This window comes from Aricia agestis, chromosome 14 (genome assembly GCF_905147365.1).
Source record: "Aricia agestis chromosome 14, ilAriAges1.1, whole genome shotgun sequence".
Taxonomy (NCBI): Eukaryota; Metazoa; Arthropoda; class Insecta; order Lepidoptera; family Lycaenidae; genus Aricia; species Aricia agestis.
Genome location: NC_056419.1, coordinates 3,193,897 through 3,218,896, shown reverse-complemented (window position 1 = coordinate 3,218,896; position 25,000 = coordinate 3,193,897). Strand labels below are relative to the sequence as shown.

At 37.5% G+C, this 25,000-nt stretch overlaps 1 protein-coding gene and 1 long non-coding RNA gene across 2 annotated transcripts in view; both read left to right on the top strand.

The window, feature by feature from the left end:
• Nucleotides 1-5,483, top strand: part of LOC121733754 (octopamine receptor) — a 79,565-nt gene extending 74,082 nt beyond the window's left edge. Inside the window, exon 2 of the mRNA XM_042124102.1 lies at nt 3,460-5,483. Coding sequence (XP_041980036.1) covers nt 3,720-5,117 — 1,398 coding nt within the window. The 5' untranslated portion in view covers nt 3,460-3,719 and the 3' untranslated portion in view covers nt 5,118-5,483. The remainder of the gene's footprint in view (nt 1-3,459) is intronic.
• On the top strand, nt 2,524-22,811 carry LOC121733755. The gene is made up of 4 exons (XR_006036608.1): nt 2,524-2,536; nt 2,569-2,574; nt 3,208-3,211; nt 22,730-22,811. It is a non-coding gene; the product is annotated as an uncharacterized LOC121733755 (long non-coding RNA).
• Nucleotides 22,812-25,000: the final 2,189 nt, after the last annotated feature.

Here is a 25,000-nt window from a genome sequence, read left to right as displayed (position 1 = left end):
TTCCTGAATATCTATGGCCACTAATACAATGTCCCTATGTTTTCTTTTTTTTCATAATTTAATTATTGAAAAAGATATGAACGTTCAAAAACCCAAAAAAATTGCCAGATTTTCCGCTGTGTTCAAACGTCCAGAAAACAGATTTGGCTAGATTATACAAAAAAAGCAATATATAGGAACACAGCTCAAGCCTTTTTTTAATCTTTAATGAAAAAAGTACTTAAATCGGTTAAGTTTTGGAGAAGGAATCAGGGGACAACGAATCGTTGATTTTCTGGATTTTCTGCAGTTGTCTCTATCGCGTTCTGCGGTATAGGCTTGAGGTAAGGGAGACAGCTATAGATATTTCACGTACTTTTTTTTCATTTCTCTAGCCCCTGGTGTATCCTCTTAACGACATGTTCGACATAATCCAAGAATTTCATTAAAGAGTCTAATATTATGTCTTATGGTGATGTGAAAGTATGTGCGAATAATATTGTATAGTATTATATTATGTAGTTCCGTAGCCAAAAGGCAAAAGAACGGAAACCCTTATAGATTCGTCATGTCTGTCTGTTTGCCTGTCTGTATGTCCGCCCGATTTTGCTGAAATTTTGTATGAAGATACTTTGAGTTCCGGGAAAGGACATGGGATACTTTTTATCCTGGAAAATGTACAGCTCCCGCAGGATAACTTTAGGTCATCTCATTTTCATCTCATTATTATTTATTTTATATAACATCACGTTCACCATTGAGTAAAAGAGAGAAATATTTTATATACCAGCCATAAAAAATACTCACTTATAATACCACAAGAGCTTCAAAATTATCGGGTATTTCCCGATAGGTTCGTTGCAAACAAATGAAGGAGTAGAATTAGAATTTGTTTTTTATATATAGCAACTACCAGAGAAAATTTTCAAAAAATTATCAGTATAATACCATGTAGGTTGTACCACGTGACGTCGAATGGTGCAATTCTATTGGTCGATATTTGGGTCGGAAAAATAATCACTTTTATTAAAAACAAAAAGCGACCGATACGCGATTCGAAACAATATCATTGAAATAGTTGAAACTTCCAAAGCGGATTAAAAGAAAATTTATTAAAAGGGATGAATACCTGGATTTACAAAGGGAGTTGATAAGAATGGTATTGTGTTGCGAACAACAGTCCCCTGGCGTATATTTGTGTGCGAACAACGTCCCCTGGGCATTTGCATGGGGTATCTTTCAGCTTCTTACCTTATCCATTAAATCGTGGGTGGATGTTTTGTGAGAAATTATGCATACCCTGACCATTCGATGATCGATCGTATAAGCATAGGTTTTGCTTTCAAAGCCATAGCTTGTTTTGTTTTACGATCACGAGTGATTCAATTGACAAACTTTATAATCTTGTATCTTTAAACGAGCAATTCTTGTATATAATATATAATATAATTGGAATCTCGGAATTGGCTCCAATGATTTTCATGAAATTTAGTATATAGGGAGTTTCGGGGGCGATAAATCGATCTAGCTAGGAATCATTTTTAGAAAATGTCATTTTATTCGTGTTCTATCGAATACCGAGCATAGCTCGGTCAAATAGCTAGTTTGAATAATATGATAAAAATTATTAATACTAGTAATTTATACAAAAGAGGTTATAAGTGTTTAAGTATAATAATTACTTTACTTGTTATTCAGTCTATGTTGGATCCGAGTTCAGTTTTTTTTAAACATAAGAAAGTCGTCAAACTCGTATGTCACAAATATATTATTATAAATGTATATAAATGTACAATATAGTCAAAATAGTTTAGACCAAACAATAAACTCCGGAGAAATCTGTATTTGTGGGACTTCAACTAAACAAAAATATAACTCATAAAGTGAAGAAAATATTGGGCCTGGTGGTAGGCCTCATGTAGACGCGACGTTCTAAAAGTGTTAACTTTGTTAACCTATTTAGAAGTAAATATTTTCATTTCATTTCATTAGATTCTGAATTATATAAAAACATTAGCTGTTCAACTGGCAAGTGAAATAGTAAGGCTGCCTTCACATGTCGCGAGTAGTGCGGCAGCCGCGCGACTGCTATACTAAAACGAGCCGCGCGGCACGCAACTAAGGGGCGATTTCATCAAAAAAATGGAACGCGTTCAAAGCACTCTGAACCGGTTCAAAACGTATAAACGCGATTATAATATCGAAATGCATTTCACCAGCATAAACTGAACGCGTTCACAGCAAATCCGAGTTTTATCTTCTGAACGTCCAAAGTCCGAAGATTAACGTCATAAAACCCGTTCAAGCCCTGTCATGGCGGAACGAAAAACATAGACAAAAGAAATGTCAAGATGACAGTTTTGACACATGTGTTTGTTAGTTTATGTATTGTTTCTTGCTATTTTGTAGTTAAATTAACTTGAAAAGGTTTTAAAATGATGAAAACATGTAAAATAATCGCGTGACGTCACGTAAACTTAGATTTAATAATCGCGATCAAAAGAAGTTTGTGAAATCCAATTGATACAAAACGAGATTTACGTCGCAGCATGAACGCGTTCAATGGGAACTAAGTTTTATAAAACTAAGTTTTATGTGTGTTTGGTGAAATCCCACCTTAATGTGAAGGCAGACTAAGGGACTGATTACGTTTTCCAGAACTCTCTTATTCTGGCCGTAATGGGAATTTAATTTTTATTCTGTCACAACTTATTTTCCTCGTAGCAATTTTCTCACTGAGATCAAAGGCTCATAATTATAATAGACTGAAGTCCAGATTTTTCTACGCTAATAATATCAAGTTTTTTGCTTTTAGTCTACGATCAAATTTAACTGAAAATATTTTAAGGGCCAGTTTCACCACTTCCTGATAAATGCCTGTTGAAATAGCAACACAAATTTTTCTTTTTATTCTGTAGATCAACTTGTTTTGTTATCTGTGGTTTCTGCAATACCACTTCCTTCCTGTAAAAATGGCTATCGGTGCATAGTGTGTAAAGTTTTGTAAAATCATAAAAAGTAATAAAAGTAAGTTAATTGGAGAAATACTGCTGTTTCATTATAAAGAAATCTCTTCTATAAACATATATCGCAATAATGCCGAATAGGCTATCCACCATTAACTTTACAGATGAAGTATGGAGAATCTGTCAAAAAAGTTGTGGATAGCCGATCCGGCACTTTATCAGGAAGTGGTGAAACTGGCTAGGGTCTCGTAAAAGGATATAGGATGGTCGCTATCCCGAAAATACAGTTGATGTACGATAGATTATTTTGCGGTACGAATAAGTTACGGAAAACATCTAGGCATAATAGGTTTAATTAAAAAAATCCGATTTTACAATGTGGTAGAGTTTTTGTATAAAATCTAGAAATGAACAAAATAATATGATTATGATAATTTAGCAAATAATCATAATTGTACTCATAACCTTTCATATGTTGTGAACACCTCTTTATACGTGTTTTCTCTTGTTACAGATCAATCATTCGCCAACTCGAAGAAATAAAATACGAATCCAATAAAGAAATATACGAACATAATAGGGAAATTATTAATATTTATTCAATAAATTTGAAAGGCGTATTCAGTTACACAAAATGCCGTTTAAAATATTTCACCTAAAGAAAATAATATCGGATCAAATGAAGACTTACTACTGGGGGTCGCTCGGCGCGGGGAAACGGAACGTCCTCCCCAACATAAATAATGGCACGTGAAACTGAATCATAGAATCACCATGGGGCAGACCTACACATACGCTTACGCCAATATATCCGACGTCAATTTCTCCGAGTCGTACGAGATCGATATCGCCAACGACTGCGCCGTGGCAGACGACCCCGTATACCCCAGCAGCTTCGGCATCACGCTGGCTGTGCCGGAATGGGAGGCCATCTGCACCGCCATAGTGCTGACCCTCATCATCGTATCCACCATCGTCGGGAACATCCTCGTCATACTCAGCGTCTTCACCTACAAACCGCTCCGGATAGTCCAGAACTTCTTCATCGTATCGCTCGCAGTAGCCGACTTAACGGTCGCCATCCTAGTGCTACCTCTCAATGTCGCCTATTCCATCCTTGGGCAGTGGGTGTTCGGCATCTACATGTGCAAGATGTGGCTGACCTGCGACATCATGTGCTGCACCTCCTCCATCCTCAACCTGTGCGCGATCGCGCTCGACCGCTACTGGGCGATCACGGACCCCATTAACTACGCGCAGAAGCGGACGCTGCAGAGGGTGCTCCTGATGATCGGCATCGTGTGGATTCTATCGCTTATCATCAGCTCCCCGCCGCTGCTGGGCTGGAACGACTGGCCGGACGTCTTCGAGCCGGACACGCCCTGTCGCCTCACCTCGCAGCCCGGCTTCGTCATCTTCTCCTCGTCCGGCTCCTTCTACATACCCCTAGTTATAATGACGGTTGTGTATTTCGAAATTTATTTAGCCACTAAGAAAAGGTTGAGGGACCGCGCTAAAGCGACGAAGATCAGCACGATATCGTGCGGCCACAACAAGGGGAAGGACGACCACGACCAGGACTCCGTGAGCTCCGAGGCGAACCACAACGAGCACCAGGGCGAAAAAAAGCAGAGGAAATCGAAGAAGGTGACGCCCAAGAAAAAGCAGATCAAGCGGTACTGGAGCAAGGACGACAAGTCGCAGAACAAGCTCATAATACCGATCCTGTCCAACGACAACTCGGTGACGGAGACGGCCGACAATCACGAGAACAGGAACACGTCGTCGGAGAGCAACTCCAAGGAGACGCACGACGGGGAGATCGAGGTGCTGGACTCGTCATCGGTGACGAAACCCAAGGCGCCGAGGACGCACCAGCAAAACACAGTCTACCAGTTCATCGAGGAGAAGCAGCGGATCTCGCTGACCCGGGAGCGGCGCGCCGCGCGGACTCTGGGCATCATAATGGGAGTATTCGTCGTGTGTTGGCTCCCATTTTTCGTGCTCTACCTCGTGATACCGTTCTGCTCGAGCTGCTGTCTGTCGAACAAGTTCATCAATTTCGTGACGTGGCTCGGCTACGTAAATTCGGCGCTCAATCCGCTGATCTATACGATTTTCAACATGGACTTTAGGCGAGCTTTTAAGAAGTTACTTTGTATTAAACGGTAAAACGCCAACTTTGCTCAAACCGACATTTATTCTTATCCATCCAGAATGAAATTAATTAGGTAGTTCTAAAGAACGATTTAATATTTAACGTGGTTTAAGCTTTCAAGTGAGGATTGTTAGTTTTTTCATGTAAGTACAGGTTTCGTGCGTAGCACACGTAGCAGTAGAGGTTTGTATCTATTTCCATATTGTAAAATGTAAGTACGGTGTTATCTGATGTAAATAGCAATAAATTAAATTGTATAGACATATCTTAATTATTGTAAATATTTATCGACTCAATGTACTAAAGTATTGGCTTCTTCGATTGTGATAATTTGTTCTAAACATTTGACTTTGTATATCCCTTTAAAATAATCTGAGCCCATATTTGAAAGGGATATTGGACTTGTGAAACTTTCTGTTCGTAATTCTTGGATTACTAATAAAATCATTTTTGGCAAACTTTCTTAAATATTACTGCTTACCTCTACATAGGACCTGATGACGTGAACTTTAAACCAATATGACACTTATACTCGATTAACACTCGCGCGCGAGCCACGAGGCGAGCCGCGAGATGCGCCGCGAGCCCTGAGTGTAAACTCGAGCCCGCGGCTCGTCTCGCGACTCGTCTCGCGGCGCGGCTCGCGGCTCGCAGGGCTCGCGTCGGGAGCGATTTCCAAAGGAGCTCGAGGGGGACGCGAGCTTTGTGTTTACACTCGCGCTTCGACGCGAGCTGCGAGACGCACCGCGAGCCGAGCCACGAGACGCGAGTATAAATCTCGTATCAAGGCTAAGATTTTTAAATCTAGATTGGATTATGCGGATAATGTTCCACAAAAATAAAGAAGGTTCTTCAGTGTAATGCATAAAATTTGCTCTATATAAGCCCAACTCATCTTCATTACGTTTAAAAGGATGTTTTCTCTAGATTGTGTCCCTGCTACTCTTAGATAAATAATAGAAGAGCTTACAAAGAAATCCTTAAGTCCTTTAGCTGTTATTCATATTGGTAATATTTTTTACAAAATACAATATAATATTATAGAGTAAGAGCGTGCGATGGCCAGACCTTCCTCAGTTTCGGAAAGCTGAAAGTTTACCTTATTGTGATTTTACAGAGGTAAGAACGACTAACAACTATGGAGTTTCTGTCGCGGTTACTTTAGGAGGTATCCAGTTCTGAAGGTCTACCTGACCTTCAAGAAAGAGTAAAGCTCAAGCTTTCATAGCTTATATTATTCTTCGCGGTAAGTGGAGGAATCTCGTCTTCCAGTGCCGGAAATTTTTGACAGCTGCCAGACACCCTTAAACTTTCTTAAAGTATGACGGTCTTACCACAAAAGATTTGAACATTTATTGAACAGTTGTTTTGAGACCAATATTATGTATTGTAGGTACTGATTTTTTTTCTAATCAACTGTTCAATAGATGAATAAATTTAGTAAGTTATATTATAAGTATAGCTAGACTTTGAGGGTGTCTTAGGTGTCTAGTAGTGGGAACGAACTGTCAAACTGTCTTTTAATTAAGATTATCTTATGTTGATATAAGACATGTAAGTAACAAAACACTAGGAATTATTTTTGCAGTGTATTTATACCATGAAGGCAGTAAAATGAAAACGACACGAAATCCACAGCAAATTCAGCACATGCCGTGTAAAATATGAAAGTCATAAAGCTGGTGACATCGTGTGATTATGAGGACAATGTGTGTAAAATATGGGCACTCGGGATACGCCTCCGTACTCATGTACCGGCAATTGAGGGCATAAAGTTAAGATAGGCTTGTAAAGATATACTTAAGGAAGACAGTTTTAGTTTGATGTAGGGTAAAACACTCGGCTATTGGCACTTTAACTTTCGCTCTCAGAATATTTTTTAGTATCTATACTAATTTTTTTTTTTTTAATAATATTTTTATTGGAAGAGTTTGTTTGTTTGTTTGAACGCGCTAATCTCAGGAACTACTAGTCCAATTTGAAAAATTCTTTCAGTGTTAGATAGCCTATTTATCGAGAAAGGCTATAGGCTATATTTTATTGCGCTAAGAATAATAGGAGCGAAGAAATAGAGGAAAGTGTGGAAAAAACGGGGAAAATTATTTGAAAGAGCTTATTTGAAAGTACTGGAGCATTTTTTTATGTTATTTGGCACACAATAAGAATATACCACGTGAAAGGACAACGGTTTCTGTTTTGCGGAAAAATGTACGGTTTCCGTGACATTCCTAAATTACGCGAGCGAAACCGCGTGGAACATCTAGTTTAATTATAATTCAATGAAGATTTTGATGATGAATGTGATGGCTTATAATATCAAATCCTTCATTTAACCTATCAACTCCCAAGCGGTCAAATTCAACCGCGATAACAATAGAATAACAATAGATTTCCAGGAATCCGCGATCGACTATAAAATTCCCATTTTATAGTCAGGGAGCCCTAGAACAATTTTTTTTTTATTACTATCAAGCTAATTTTCTTAGTCAACTAAGTTTTCTTGTTTTAGGGTTCTGTAATCAACAAAACTTGGTTGACTACGGTACCCTAAAACTGAATCCTAACCTGATCAGCTCAGTTTCTTATCCTTTTTGATGCAATTTGGAAACGAACAAATAAATCTTTTCTATTCATAGTATTATTATTAATGACTGAGACTTTATGTTAATTAACCTTCTCACATAAAATAAGAAGTCAAATGCTAATATAAATTATCAATTTAGATCAATTACAAGATGTTTCCTTATTAATTCCCTACGTAGTGGGCTTAAAGGAGATAATTCAAACGCAAACTCAAATAAATGATAAAATCAATGTATTTGGTTGCCTTAAAGCGAATTGCAATTTCTATTTTGAGCATTTTTGTCGCACCAATTCCTTTCCGGGTTTTTGTCGATGAATATTTATTATTTACTCTTTGAATCAAGTGTTTTTCCGTGGCCATCGAATAATTTATAAATCAGGATGGTTTGCAATCATCGCATTTTTATAAGAAATCTTTACATATAATAAAATCGTAGGATAGTCAATTCTGTACATTGAAAATTTTTGAAAAATAATACTTGCGGCATGATCTACAATCGATATGGAAGCCAAAATATCGTTTTTAGAATTTTAATAAATAAAATATAATTTTTAGTTAAACAAAACGATGTCACGGAGTTATATTTCTCCTTTTTTAAGAAAAAAGTTATATATTTTAGGATCAAATCTAATCTATTTTAAAAACAATTATTGTGCAGTCAATACTCACAGATTATAATCTATACATATAAATAAAATTGGAGTGTCTGTTTGTAATATTGAAAGAACCGTTTTTTACTACATGCAGCATATTATGAATCTAATATACGCTACATACACCAAAACAACATTTTTTAAAATTTTTGTCTGTATGTCTGTCTGTCTGTCTGTTTGTTCCAGCTAATCTCTGAAACGGCTGGAGCTATTTTGCCGGGACTTTTTTTGGTAGATAGCTGATGTAGTAAGGTGTAACTTAGGCTACTTTTTAACCGACTTCCAAAAAGGAGCAGGTTATATTTTACTTTTTTCATTTTGTTAGCGGACTATCCATCTTTGTTATTATACTATGTTGACGCGGACGAAGTCGCGGGCAACAACTAGTTTATTTATAAAACACCAATCGTATTTCCATAATCGTAGCGATATCTCCAAAACAAATAAAAGCTTTCAATATAGATTTCCAGTGAAATCGCGTCGAGGCAAGTATCTTTATCGTCAAAATTCACAATAGCCCTGGAGGGCCCTTATCATTGATCTATCGTATTTATCGTCAGAATCGCTACGTCATAATCTACAGGACAATATCAGATACGATTTGATGCTATAACAAGCTTTTATTATGAAGGGAGGAGCAAGTTTTTATTGTGAAAAACTCTTCAGACATGTTCAGCCACTTAAATATAAATAATAATAATATCATAATAATAATATCTATGGATGTTTCACACCAGGTCAGTCTGGCCCCGTGCTAAGTACCTAAAGGACTTGTGTTACAGGTACCAGACAACGGAAATATATTTAATACTTTTATACTATACATATATTTAAGATTTTTATTATATCATATCTACACATATTTAATACACATCCAGACCCGGGAACATTGAAAACTTTTTGTTCCGTCGGCGGGATTCGAACCCGCGACCCCCGGCTTGAGCTACCAACGCGCTCACCACTGAGCCACAGAGGTCGTCGTATAAAACAGGTAAGTTGTTTCTAAACTTGGAATAATAAGGTTTATTCACACTGAAACGAAACAAGGCGTGATTTGGCGATACCAAGCAACATAATAAAATTAAATCTGTTTGATTTTTAATTATTATAATTAACAGATCTAACACTAACAGAATTATTATAAGTTTTCTCATATAGTTAAAGATGTAGACAAGGGCGTCGCCAGCCGATGGCGCAGCAAGTTGACTTTACCTGCTACAATTCATACTTTTCTCATTCTCTACGAATGAGAAAAGTAGGTATAAATTGTAGGTAAAGTCGACAGCACATGAAGGTTTTCACTTGTACTACGAGCCTTACATCTACAGCGATTGTAAAAACAGTATCTTAGTACTATATAAATATAATATATTCTGTGACAGTACGAAGTCCAATGTGTAAAGCTACGAGCACGAGCTCTTGACTATGAAATAAAAAACTTGTAAATAAGTTAAAATAACATTGTATTTTTTTAATTATCAGATTTTAATTTATAGTGGTCGTTGTTTGCATTATATTTGGCAACTTTTTTAGAATCTCTAGGGGGGGGGGGGGGGGCAGCTGCCCCTCTTTGCCCCCCCTTGGCGACGCCCTTGGATGTAGATCAGAGATCATAGATCATCATCGCCCCCCCCCCCCCCGCCCTCCCCTCCTGGTAATGTTGCCAAGCAAAAACATGTTGCGTCGTTAGTGTTGAGTTTTAATTCTTATTCCTTAGGAACAAACTAAGTTATTAATTAATAGTAAAACATACATTGATTAATATCTGGATTTGCCTGGATATGGACAGACGGACAGGCTGATATTATATCTTTGTAATCGGGTTCCGTTTTTTACCATTTGATTAAGGGACCATAAAAAGGAGAGAATTATCCATTTCCGTTATTATACTATGCTAACGCGGACGAAGTCGCGGGCAACAGCTATCCATACTAATATTATAAATGCGAAAGTGTGTTTGTTTGTTTGTCCTTTCTTCGCAGCCTAACGAAGCAACCAATTGACTTGATTTTTGGCATCGACTTAGGTGAAAGGATGGAGAGTAACATAGGCTACTTTTGGTCTTGGAAAAACATCATGTTTCTAAAGGAGATTTGCAAATATATACGTATTGTACACGATTTTCGAATTCCACGCGAGCGAAGCCGCGGGCAAAAGCTAGTAACTAAATACAAGTTAGACCTAGCGCACTCATAGATAATAATAATAATAGCTCCCACACCGATTTCGGTGACGGTGGCCGGTTTCATTGAAATCAAGCCAGCTACGCAGGAGTAATTTTATAGTGCCCGAGTGTGTGCGCAGTACACAAGAGCACTCTCTATTCCTTTACTCTCATAAGCCAGTGGGACGGAAGACCGACACGACTGGCGAGAGATCAGGCGCAGGACCGACTTTATACATGCCCATCCGACGCATGGATCATCTTACTTGTCAGACAATCAGGTGATCTGCCTGCATTGTCCTAACCAAACTTGGAAATAACATGTTTCCAACGCGGGAATCGAACCCACGACCTCCGAGTCAAGAGCCGCGCTCTGTACCACTAGACCACGAAGGCGGCGTCGCACTCATAGATATTGAACTATTCAATGAAGAGACAGACTACGTATTTGACGACCTCTGTGGCTCAGTTGATGAGCGAGTTGGTAGCTCAAGCCGGGGTCGCGGGTTCGAATTCCGCCGACGGAACAAAAAGTTTTCAATGTTCCTGGGTCTGGATGTATATTAAATTTATGTACCGTATTATATAATAAAAAATCTTAAATGTATAATATGTATATTATAAAAAGTATTAAATATATTTCCGTTGTCTGGTACCCGTAACACAAGTCCTTCAGGTAGGTACTTACCACGGGGCCGGACTGACGAGGACGTGGTGTTAACTTATGTTAAAATTATAGTTAAAGATATTATAATATATTATGTCAAAATTCATTTAAAACCACAGTTAAGTAATTAATATTCGTCTCGTGCGGTGACTAGATAAAAACATAGAAGGATAATTTTCACATTTTCGTATGAAGGTTTTATTTCAAAGTTAGCTACTTATCCCTCAGAAAGCCTTGAAATAAGAAATCGATAGGGTGTTTCCCGGGCGTTAACAGAGTAATCCACTTAGGTTGTTATTGCAATACTTGGTCGGCTTCGTAAATATGAAATCGGCGACCGGCGAATCTCGGCTTACGGCTCATACACTTAAAAGGGACTCTTAAAATCATAGTGATATATACATTTTAAAGGTTCGCCTGTAAATATTAGGGCTTTTGTGAGATTAATAATAACTAGCTATTTGACCGAGCTTTGCTTGGTATTCGATAAAACACGAATGAAATGACATTTTCTAAAAATGATACACAATATATTTAATACACATCCATGACCCAGGAACATTGAAAACTTTTTTGTTTCGTCAGCGGGATTAGAACCCACCACGCATGAGCGTTGCTAACACGCCCAACCACTGAGCCACGGGGGTCGTTATCGATTATAAATATACTAGCAAAAGCCGAGCTTTGTGAGGGCTCGCGTCGTCACATATTGATTGAATGATGATTAAACACATCTACATAATATTATATAAATAAAAATTACTCTGTTAAAGCACAAATCAATTAAAGGCGTGATAATTTTTCACCACACAAAATGTACAGGGTGTGGGATATACTGATACTGATAAATGTCTTATGTTGCCTTTTACGCACGAACCTCATAAATGTGAAAGTGTGTCTGTCTGTCTGTAACCTCTTCACGTCCGAATCGCTGAACCGATTTTGCTGAAATTTGGTATATAGATACTTTAAGAGGAGTCCACACCGCCCTTTTTTCCATACAAACGTTGTCCCCTGTTTCCTCCCTGGATAATGCTAGTAGAGTTATAATTTTTTTCCTGAATATCTACGGCCACTAGTACGATGTCCCTATGTTTTCTTTTTTTTCATAATTTAATTAATAAATAAGATATGAACGTTCAAAAACCCAAAAAAAGGCCAGATTTTCCGCTGTGTTCAAAGGTCCAGAAAACAGATTTGGCTAGATTATACAAAAAAAAGCAAAACATAGGAACACAGATCAAACCTTTTTTTTAATCTTTAATGAAAAAAGTACTTAAATCGGTTAAGTTTTGGAGAAGGAATCAGGGGACAACGAATCGTTGATTTTCTGGATTTTCTGCAGTTGTCTCTATCGCGTTCTGCGGTATAGGCTTGAGGTAAGGGAGACAGCTATAGATATTACACGTGCTTTTTTTTCATTTCTCTAGCCCCTGGTGTATCCTCTAAAGTCCTGGAAAGGAACATATGATACTTTTTACTCCGGAAAAATGTACGGTTCCCGTGCGACAAACGGATTTTGGACGGACGCGCCACGAAATTGCTGGCGTCATCTAGTTGAGTAATATTTTAGAGGGTTCGTAGTCTTGACAGTAAACGTTGGAAACTCCCCAATAAGACAAAACTTATGCAGTTACGATTAGTAGAGATATAATATCTTTTTCAAAGTAATTTTTGGTAGGTACCACCGTGTACAGTAAAATTTTGAGAAATATAAAAATCGGGGTCCTAGTTCTATCTATAGCCCTAAAATCTTGATTCGTTTTCAGTCTGTCCCACTCGCGTATTGAAGCGAACTTAGAGGGACGAATTAATCACCAGGAGGCGGAAGCAAGTGTGAGGGAATGTGGATGTGGTGAAAGTATGCCGGGATCGCGCTTGATGATAAACGTGGCTCGTACTATGAGATGCCGATGTGGGAATAATATTTCATTTCCAAGTTATGTAGTAATGACCCTACTACAGTATGTTACGAGAATTCTACCAATAATATGAATGTTATACGTGTATTATATTAGTTTGTTTGTTACGTATTTACGAAAACTCACAATTAAACGTACCTATGTAATGTATATGTTTTAAGAACATTAACAGTAACTTAAAACGTTTTAAAAAATTTTTTAGCAAAATATATTAAATATAATATTAACCCACTAACATTTTAATTCATGAAGCCCTAAGCGGCCGCATCCGATGTTGATCAAAACTTTTATTACCAATCAAAATAGCTGATTTCAATGACAATAAAAACAATTTCAATTTCAGCGTTATCAAAAGATAATATTACTCAGACCTATGAATAATAAAAACTAATTTAAACATACTAACAATAGTGGTTTCTCGGACGTTACTAATTGTAAAAATCTGCCAAGTGCGAGTTAAACTCGCGCGCGAAGAGTTCCGTACCTCAATCGAGGAAAAATAGGCTGAAATTGTGTTTTTTTGTATGCCCCTCTTAATTATTTAATTTATTTAAATTTCATTATCGATTATTAAAGAACAAATATAACTGAGTATTTTGTGAATATTTCAAGTACCCATGTGCTGCAGTTATTGAGATCGAGCAAAAAATAGCAAAAAAATCACGTTTGTTGTGGGGAGCCCCCTTTAATATTCATTTTATTTTGTTTTTAGTATTTTTTGTTAAGCGGCAACAGATATACATAATCTGTGAAAATTTCAGAAATCTAGCTATAACGGTTCTTGAATTACAGCCTGGAGACACACAGACAGACAGACGGACAGACATTGAAGTCTTAGTAATTGGGTCCCGTTTTTACCCTTTGGTTACGGAACCCTACGAACAAGGAATACATTTTAGATTAACAAAGACGGTGTCAAAGGCAAATTAGCAATACCAGCGTCTTTAGCTTTTGTAAAAGTTTTATCTCGGAAAATTGCAGCAATGGCGGGAATATAATACAAGTTTAAAACGAAATAATACGACGACTCGAATAATTAAAGTTAACAGGTTAACATTAAAATGTTAGATATTAGGGTAATGTTGTTTATGGAAAAGTAATAGATGACGACCTCTGTGGCTCAAGGGTTAGAGTGTGTGGCAATTCAAGCCGGGGGTCGCGGGTTCGAATCCCGCCGATGGAACAAAAAGTTTTTCAATGTTCCTGGGTCATGGATGTGTATGATATAATAAAAATCTTAAATATATGTATAGTATATATATCTTAAATATATATATTTCCGTTGTCTGGTACCTGTAGGCTGTATCACAAGTCCTTCAGGTACTTAGCACGGGGCCAGACTGACGTGGTGTGAAGCGTCCATAGATATTATGATTATTATTAATAGACACCCACGACTCTTCAGTCGCCAAAATTGGGGGGAGAACGTGCGGGAAGCGTACATTTTTCCGGGACAAAAAGTAACCTATGTCATTTCCTGAACACGAACATGTGAAGAGCTAACAGACATACAGACAGAGAAAAAGATACACTTTCGCATTTATCTATACTAATATTATAATTAGGAAGAGTTTGTTTGTTTGTTTAATATCTCAGTCGCGCTAATCTCAGGAACTACTCGTCCGATTTGAAAAATTATTTCAGTGTTAGATAGCCCATTTATCGAGGAAGGCTATAGGCTATATTTATCACGCTAAGACTAATAGGAGCGAAGAAAGAAAATTTGGAAAAAAGGGGGGAAATTATTTGAAAGGGCTTATCACACGAACTATTGGAGCAATTTTTCTGTTATTTGGCACAGATAAGAAGTAGACTACGTGAAGGATCAAAAACTATTTTTTGTGGACTAATTTGTCTGTGATATATCTTATTTACGCGGGCGAAGCCGCGCGGAACGTCTGGTTTATACTATTAGTACAGTGTAAATAGTATGGATTTGCATTCTAAAGTACAGGTAAGTTTCACCGTTGAACATTAATTATTTTGTAATTTTATGGCGGATCTACCTTGTCTAGTTAGGAAAGAAAGTCATGTTTAGAAAATGATCGTCATCAAGGTCATCTGTTTAATATTAGGTGCTTTTACCTGATGTGGAGGAGGCTTGTGTCAAAAAAACTCTGTAACGAACTGTCATCAGTAGTATTTCCAGACCAATACGACTAGCGAGCCTTCAAGAAGAGAGAGTATTCCCTCTTAAAAGGCCGAAAACGCACCTGCAGCTCATCTAATGTTGCGAGTGTCCATAGGTGATGGTAGTTGCTTTCCATCAGGTGACCCGTTTGCTGGTTTGCCTCCTTATTTTTTAGAAGGGGTAAAAACCGTGTAAAGTTTAGAAAGCCCCTGTTCTGGCTGAGTTCGACATTAACTGACCAATTTTACTACTATTGCTACATAGCAATGTACAAAGTAAGATATTAAGTACTTGACAAGGCCAAGTTTTCACTAAGCCTAGACCGGATACAATTAGACACTTTGAGACCTAACCTTGTGGCACATTGGTTTTTGTCTGAAACCCGTTCAGCAACAACTAGATAGCAGCTGAGCCTTACTGAATACTGTAATTGTAATAAAAACAAATAGCGGTAGAGAAAATCCTATTCGCTGGATATTAGTCACTATTCCCGGGACTCATAGACAGACAGACCGACGAGCAGACATACAGATAAGCTTTCGAATTTATAATTATTTAGTATGGATATGGAAGTATAAACATTCTATTCAGTCACTACCCAATTTATTGAAAAGCTGAAAAGTATCTAATGATGCTTCTTACATCAGACAAGACATAACAATACGAAGAAAAGAAAAATAACGCGTAGAGAAACAGCCATTAAAATGAAATTACGGATCCATTATTTTCGTTTAACTTCGTTTACAATAAGAATAAATGAATATCGAAATCTATATAATATATATGCGGGGGTCCCACAGGGTGGTGTTCTTTCTCCCCTCCTTTTTTCAATTTTTATAAACACAGTCGCCTTAATAATTTCATTGTGTAATTTTCATCTCTACGGACGACTCGCGGATCACACGATCCGACACGTTCGCAGGCTGCGTATGCTGCGCAACTCGCGAAGCAGTTAACCAAGCGTTACAGAAACATCAGACGAAACAACAGACTAATCGGCTAGTCGGTTAATCGGCCAAAGTCATGATCAGCACATCTCTAGTAATAACGTAATCAGTAACGTAACGTAACGTAACGTGCCTCCGAGTGCGACAGTGAGCAACCGAATAAGAGTAAGACGTATCTCTATATCTCTATTATATATACAACTAGCTGCCCCGGCGAACGTTGTTTTGCCATATAAATATTTTTTGATATGAAAAATAGATGTTGGCCGATTCTCAGACCTACTCAATATGCTCACAAAATTTCATGAGAATCGGTCAAGCCGTTTCGGAGGAGTATGGCAACGAAAACTGTGACACGAGAATTTTATACAGGGTGTAACAAAAACAAGTGATAATACTTATGGTGTGTATGTGTTCCTTATAGAGAGCTGAGAGTTCACTGTGAAAGTAGCAGCGCTGAAAGACCAAAAAAATTTTTCAGTTTTGTATGGGCAAGCGCCCGAACGTCACGAGTTTCCCCATACAAAAGTAAAAAAAGTCTTTCAGCGCTGCTACTTTCACAGTGAACTCTCTATAGGGAACACATACAGACCCTAAAGTATTATCACTTATTTTTGTTACACCTTGTATATTAGACAATCAATGCCACTTATCATTGTGATTTTATAACTCAAGAACTCGGGCTTGACGCTTTTTCGGACTATTTAATAGATGGTTTGTGTGAAGTTTGCACAAAATCGGTAGAGTGGTTCTTAAGTTATCACATTTTTTGTAACAAATGAATTCAAAAAATGACAGATCACTGTGCAGTCAAATTGAAACTTTTTAGATGGGGATTGTGCTGTCAAATTGTAACTTTTTCAGTGTTGACAGTACAAGCAAATTCCAATATATTTTTTAACTTTATACGTAGCGAAGCACGTACTGGGCCGCTAGTACTCTACAATAATGAAGTGCCGTTTTACCTGTATTTAAACGTAATGGCGGCTCTCGACATAGGCGAACGCGTTGGCCAACGCGTCTGCAGACGCGTTGGCCCAATGTGTAGAACGGGCGTTCGCGCGTTGGCCAACGTCTAAATACCTACGGCCAACGCGCGAACGCCCGTTCTACACATTGGGCCAACGCGTCTGCAGACGCGTTGGCCAACGCGTTCGCCTATGTCGAGAGCCGCCATAGCACGCATCAATCTTCACAGAGGCCCCGCAGGGGGGAGCAGAGAAGGGGGGCCCTTTCCCCGCAGGTGGGGGAACTTAGGGGTTGACCATCAATCTAGATACCAATTTCGGTATTTCCTCCATTTTTTTATTTCCTTGCGAGATATAAATATCGATATGATAAACGACTTCTTTTGATTCTGACGACTATGAAGAAAGACAAAAGCTACGAATATAGTTTCGATTCATCATCATTACTTGACATCGTTCATATCTTATACCTCTCATATACGATCGGTTTAATCTATCAGGCCGCACTTTAGAGACATAATAAATCTTCCTATTTATAAAAATGGATTTTCGAATGTGTTAGTCGCGCTAAAACTCGAAAACGGCTGAACGGATTGGGCTGATTTTAGTCTTAAAATATTCGTAGAAGCCCAGGGAAGGTTTTAAAGTGACACGAAGTTCACCGGGACAGCTAGTTAATTATAATAAAGCTTCAATTTAATGACAATTAAACTTCAATTTAATGAAGAGTTTGACGGATATTTATGGAGCTTGTGTCAAAATCTTTATTTAACTAATATATTTCAGTAATCAATTTATATATATCTATATAAATATGAATAGTAACTGAGTGCGGCAGTATAAGTGATCAGATATCACCCAAAAGTTCGTCAAACATGCGGAAACCGTACATTTGGATAAATGTACAATTGTACCTTGAATTTATATTATGTTTCCCTTGTCTTATTATTATAGACAGTATTTCTATAACAAACATAATATTCTAATAGCTCCCGGACTATTAGAATATCCCTAGAACATTTTTTTTTATTACTATCAAGCTAATTTTTGTGAGTAGCTTCATTTTGATAAGACAAAAAACATTTTTATCGCGAAAAATCTTGAAAGTGGTAGCTAACTGAGATAGAAAGGATTTCATACTTTGACTTGATGGTTCTAAAATATGGGTTGTTCTATTTGTAGGACAATGTTACTCTTAAATAATTACGTAACTATTAACCAACCAATATACAAAAAATCAGCTGGTTAGGGTTCCGTTTTAGGGTTCTGTAATCAACAAAACTTGGTTGACTACCTACCCTATCTCCAATACACCAAAACCTATCTCTCAATGTCAAATGGCTTAACTCACCCAATTATCTAACCGCAGGCTTCAAATTAAGGTTTAATTGAGATGAGACTGGTGCATAGCAAGTTAGTTATGCAAATCTACGAATGTTGAAGCCACTAAGGCATTGATTCCTTTGCATAATGAACACGCTATCTTCTCAGAATTAGTGGAAATGCAGATCCTATTCCTAGAGATTCTGAGAATATACTCAATCGAACAAGGAACAAAGTTGTAATAATTTTGTCTGTGCCGATTTTACCATTTTTTTGTATTCTTAGCCCGGGCGCGCACTAGCGGCCAAGCCGCGGCGGCCATCGAGATATATGTATACCTACTTTAGTATGAAACCACCCTATACGACGCGCACCTGGCCGCAACACGACCACACCATACTAACGATATCCGCCGCGGCCTGGCCGCTAGTGCGCGCCCGGGCTTAAGGTTCCCATCAAATACCAAAAAGTAGTCAAACACTAGATATTTGGAGTTTCTATGAGTTTCTGTGATCGTTTGCGATGTATTTCTGAGACCAATCATGATGAAAACATTAGCAAGTTTGACGCTTATTAAACCAATAACGACATCAAAATTAAAAACTGTATTATCCTTCGATCGCGGATTCTTGGAAATCTATTGTTATTCTATTGTTGTCGTGGTCACCGGTGTCCTTATGGGGCTTGATAGGTTAATGTAAATAAAAGAATCAAAGTACTTGCCCTTTATTTAATCAATACTCGCAACCGCATCTTGTATATTAAGTCAAAGCTGACCCTACTGTATGTTATGTTATGGTTCTTGCACCGCCATTAATTCCGTTGCCCAATTTGACTTGTCCCGTTGATTTATATTCGGCGGGCTTATTGTATGACGTCGTGTGTATGATGTGTGCATGACACTGTATGAGCAGTCGTGACATGACACTAATGTATACCAGTTTGATGCGGTAAAAAACGGTTTTAACTGAACATGTTGAGGTATTTTTAACTGAAGGTTCTGAAGGTTCTATATTCGATAAAATATATTTTTGGTAGACCTAAGGTTCAATTCAGACCGCAACGCGACTAGATCCTACTAATCCTACTAATATTATAAAGGCGAAAGTTTGTTTGGATGTATGGATGTATGGATTTTTGTAACTCTTTCACACAAAAACTACTCAACGGATTTTAATAAATCTTACAATAATACAGCTTATACATCAGAATAATACATAAGCTACAATTTTAACCGACTTTCAAAATAGGGGAGGTGTTATGTTCGTTTTTTTTTATGTTCAACGATTACTCCGAGGGTATCATCCCAATTTGGTATTATATTCACAAAAGTGTCACAAAAAATCTGATGAAGGATCCATGAGTAATCGATGGAACTCCTAAAAATTTATAGGGAAACATGTGGTGACTTCGGTTTCGTAAGAAGTATTCTAAGCATATGCTACCAGCAAGTAAGATTTTGCACCGAGATATACCTGATATACCGTGGTTCGGAAGGTGCTGAGAGAACTCCTGATTCTTTATAAATACAAGTTTGGGAGTTTCGGCGTTGTTTTAAGAACGGAAAGCATATGCTACGATGCAAATTACATTCATCATCATCATCATCATCACTCCCATATTATACCATGCATCGAGTAAGGCTATAGGCTATATTATATTATCACGCTAAGACTAATACGACCGAAATGTGGGAAAAACGGGGGAAATATTAGAAAGGGTTTATCTCACGAATTTTTATGGCAATATTTGGTACAGATATAGAGTAGACCACGTGAAGGGTGTACAGCTTTTTATGGGAAAATGTACGGTTTCTGTAAAATTACTAATATACGCGCGCGAAGCCAAGCGGGACATCTAGTACATTTCAAAATTTGTATGGATTTGACAGATTTGCAAGACGTCTCACACTCACGAAATCTGTCATTTCAATACAAATTTAGATATGCGTCGCTTTGCGGTCCGGTCTTAATTGACCCTAAGGCAGGCAGAAAGCAGTCTTGAAGGCTTGGTGATATAATATCATGTGAAATTCAAATAATCTCTCATCAAGTTAATAATTATTATATTATAATTGTTAACTTGATGAAAAGATATGAAAATATGCTTTACTATAATTATTATGAGGTGAAAAACTAGTCAGTGCAAGTGGTTCCAATTAAAATCTTCTGCAATTTTGACTCTACGTTAATCAGAGAAATCGATTCGTAGGCAGGGACCTACGTAATTAGGTGGGGTTATATCAGACTCAACGTTTTGCCATAGTTTTACTTGAAAAATAATCCATCCTCAGCGTTTGTCTTCTACCGTGTGTTTTTCGAATAACTTTTAGTACAGGTTCCCTAGAATTATTTTTATTACTATCAAACAAATTTTTTGTGAGTAATTTCATTTTTTTATAAGACAAACTACAATTTCCTCTGCTATAATTCTCGAAAGTGGTAGCTAACAGAGATAGAAAGGATTTAATATTTCGATTTGATAGTCCTCAAATATAGACTGTTCTATTTGTAGGACAACGTTACTCTTAAATTGTATGACTATTAACCTATCAATATACAAAAAATCACCTGGTTAGGATTCCGTTTTAGGGTTCTGTAATTAACAAGGAGATTGATGGAGGAAATTGTTGTTCGTGTTATCAAAATGAAGCTACTCACGAAAAATTAGCTTGATAGTAATAAAACAAAAAACCTGTACTATTTCTGCCACACACAGTAAAACTCTGGAATGGACGGTCACCAGCAGTATTTCTGGACCATAATGACTTGCAAGCCTTCAAGAAGGGAGTGTATTCCTTCTTAAAAGGCCGGTTGGCTGATAACCTGTTTGCTCGTTTGCCCCCTTTTATTAAAAAACACAGCTGACTAACATTGAATTGAAATAACCCAGACCTAATAAAAAACCACATACCCCCGGGGTGCTTCGCACTCCCAACCCGGGGCACATAAAGGATTTCCCCTGCGCATCAAAAATAACCAATAAAGCAGGTTCGCCATCTGCCAAATTTTTTTGTGGTACGTTACTTAAATTCTGGGCTATTGTAGACAGGTGAACCGTTCTCATTATAACAATCTTGCAAGACTTGATGCGATAAGAATGAATCAGCGGGTTAATTGAACGAGATTTGAGAATTGGGACGCAATTCCACATCATTATAGGTCAATTCATACATTCCGTTATAATAGTATGTGTGTGATGTTAACAAGCCTTAAACAGGCTTCGTATTATCTACGCATGCTAATGACCCTAATCTTGTTTTTATAACAAACACAGGGGAACCCCGCGCGGTATTTACTCACCGAGAGTAACTAGTGAACAGATGAACTGTTGGACGGATAGACAGATGGACGGACTAATGTAATTTTTACCTGTAAATAAAAAGGAAATATTATTTCCAACTTTTTAACAATAAGATAAGACTTGAGTACAAATAATTTAAAAAATTAGGTAAGATGTTTGTTGTACACATAAAACATATTTTTCTGTTATGTAGGTATGTAACATGTCTAATATTCAGTACTTACTGATTAAAATGGACAGATTTTTTAGTGGGACACTCTTGTCTGTTTACAAAGGACTTGGATGCTGGATTTCAAAATTCTCCATCATTCTGTGGTGCCAAAATTAATGAAGCTATAATAACCCCAAGTTATTGCCTATTGTATTAATATACAATTGCTGTAAAGTATAGATTTTGTATAAGTTGATGACATATAACATTACCTACATTCTACAATACTTAACTGACAAGCAAGTAAGTGTTCGGAGTTTTGTATCTATACACGAAATATTAAATTACTCTTTGTTGGGACTACCTGTATTCTATTTATAATTAGATAATGAGTTTGTGTTTATTTAAATAGTTGTCGATGGTAACTACATTATACGTTATGGTATAGTTTCTTTCCCAACGTTTTTGCACTCTGACTAAAGCAAATTCTTGCAAATTCTATTATGAGTTCATCTTTACATGGTATCGTTATAATCTTAATGTTAACAGGTGACGTGTTGTTATTCCAAAATATGTATTATGTTGAACTCATACATGGCAACTGATCATGCACAAAAAATATCATCTATAGTTAGTCCCCGTCAATTATTACTATGCAATCTATAGGTAACATCATTATAATATTATCATTTAACATGGTATTCATGGTAGCAGTTATTATGGTTATCCAAAATGGCCGAACGTGGACAAACCTTAAGATGTTTTAATCATTGGACCTGCTGATCTGTTGAATATAATATATCTATAAAGAAGCGCTTGCACGGGCAATAATTACGGCAATAATTGTTCGGCGATACGAATGGAGCAATCTGGAGCAATTTCTTTCATATCGCTCAATGTCATATCGCTCAAAATATATTCGATAGCCACATCACTCAATATTGTATTGCGCAAAATTGCTGCTTGTTGCCGCAAATTGCTTGATATAGCCGTGACGTCAAAGTTGACGAGAAGTGACTGGAGTTGAGCAATTTTAGTTGCCCGTATAAGCGCACCATTATACGTAGGTATTAATCGCTCGCTTTACCTCTTCTTACATAGCTATTTACTCTATGTGACAGGTGTGAGAATTTGTGATTTTGATAAGCTATTCAAACTAAGGTATGTCTCTGACTCATTGTAAAGAGCTTCAAAAACGGTAAAACAAAAACCAAACTTTCAAGAAGAGAGTATATTCTCTCTTAAAAGGCCGGCAATGCACCTGCAGCTCTTCTGATGTTGCAAGTGCCCATGGGCGACGGTAGTTGCTTTCCATCAGGTGACCCGTATGCTCGTTTGTTATTTTATAAGAAAAAAAAACATTATCACTGCATCTCCAAACGCTAAAATACACAATTGCCTCAAGCAAAACCTATTGCCTGTTTCCGAAATTTTTACTATTTTAAACCCATAATTCGGATACTGTAAATCAAGGCTGCTCAACCTTTTTTACAATGGGGCCAAACGGTGGATTTCGACATTTATAACGGGCCATTAACTTAGGCTTAATTAAATATATTCAATGGGTTATATAGGCATACATTAATTTTTTGATATTAATGAGATTTTTGCAGTTGTATGTCTTTTAACAATTTATTTATGTTGGGTGATAAATCTAATGTTGACAATAGCAACAAGTCTGAAATATGTTACTCAGTTAATTCGTTCCTTCGCGTCTCAGTTTGGCGGGATATTCAAAACTTCCTTGTGCGGGCCATTTCAAATTCTTTCGCGGGCCATAATGTGGCCCACGGGCCTGGGGTTGAGCAGCCTTGCTATAAATAATAATATAATATTTGATGCCAAATCTCACGGGAGATCAGGGAAAGTTGAAAAAGGTCATATACTTCTTACACTCGAACGGCACTTGTCGACGGCACGCGAGGCAAATCTTATGGAGGGGAGGGTAATTGAAAATCGTCAAAAACGTTGCACGTAATTCATGGACCGTCCATGAATTACGTGTAGGAATCTTCCTTAAGGAATCTAGTGTATCTGTGTCAGTGACAGAACTTCCTAAGTTAAAGGCAACTTGTATTCAAATTAATTTAAGAAAACAACAAGCGCAGCCTGTCCATTACTTTCCTCTACAAAACCAACTTTTTACTGTCTTCTACAACAATTTTATAGCAAACAATTACTGTTGCAAGAGAAATTGTACAAAGTTGTATTTTGTTGTCACTTGTTTCGTATTATATTTAATTTACTATAGTTCTTTCTCTGACGTTACAATTTAAAAAATGAGAGCATCTTCGTTATATTTAAATCATCATTACAAACTCAAAAGAGTGTCTGTTTATCTGTTATCTCTTAACTCTTGGTTAAGCCGTGGATGATTTATTATTAAATATGGTGACAATTTTAGAGTCGTGTAAGGACATATTAGGATTATTTAGGATATTATTTCCATAGCGAAAAAATGAACGGTTTTGGCGTGGTTAACGATGCTCTATGAATGGAATGAATCAAAGGATTTTGAGTTATTAAATCATCTTATAAGGTTTCTTGGAATTTACTCCCAAACATCGGTTATTGATCGTATATCAGACCAGTATCACTTCATAACCTTCCGGCTTCCTTTCCGAGCGGGCTTTTCCTGACAATGCATCAGTGAAGTACACGGATATAATATTGCGTAAGAGCCTTGGTGAATACCACTTCTTATATATATCCACGCAACGCGCTCGCTAAACATTCGTAACGCAGGCCTCGAGCAAGATGGAGCGCTTACTAGTATACAGTGCCATATTCAACATACTGTACGTCCAAGCCAGAACCATGTACTATCCTACAATAAGGCATCCGGACGCAATCGTCTTCGAAGGACCAACGAATCACGTGACCGATAACTGTGGCCCAACACATCACGTGTACCATATCGAAGGACCAACGAATCACGTTAATGACATTGACGGACCAACGAATCCTGGGAACGATAGCGAAGGCGATATCGTAGACGATAATTTCGATTTGGACATTAGATTCGGCGGCTCGGACTGCCCATCCGGATTTCATATGCAAGGCACGATCTGTTTTCCGAACGAT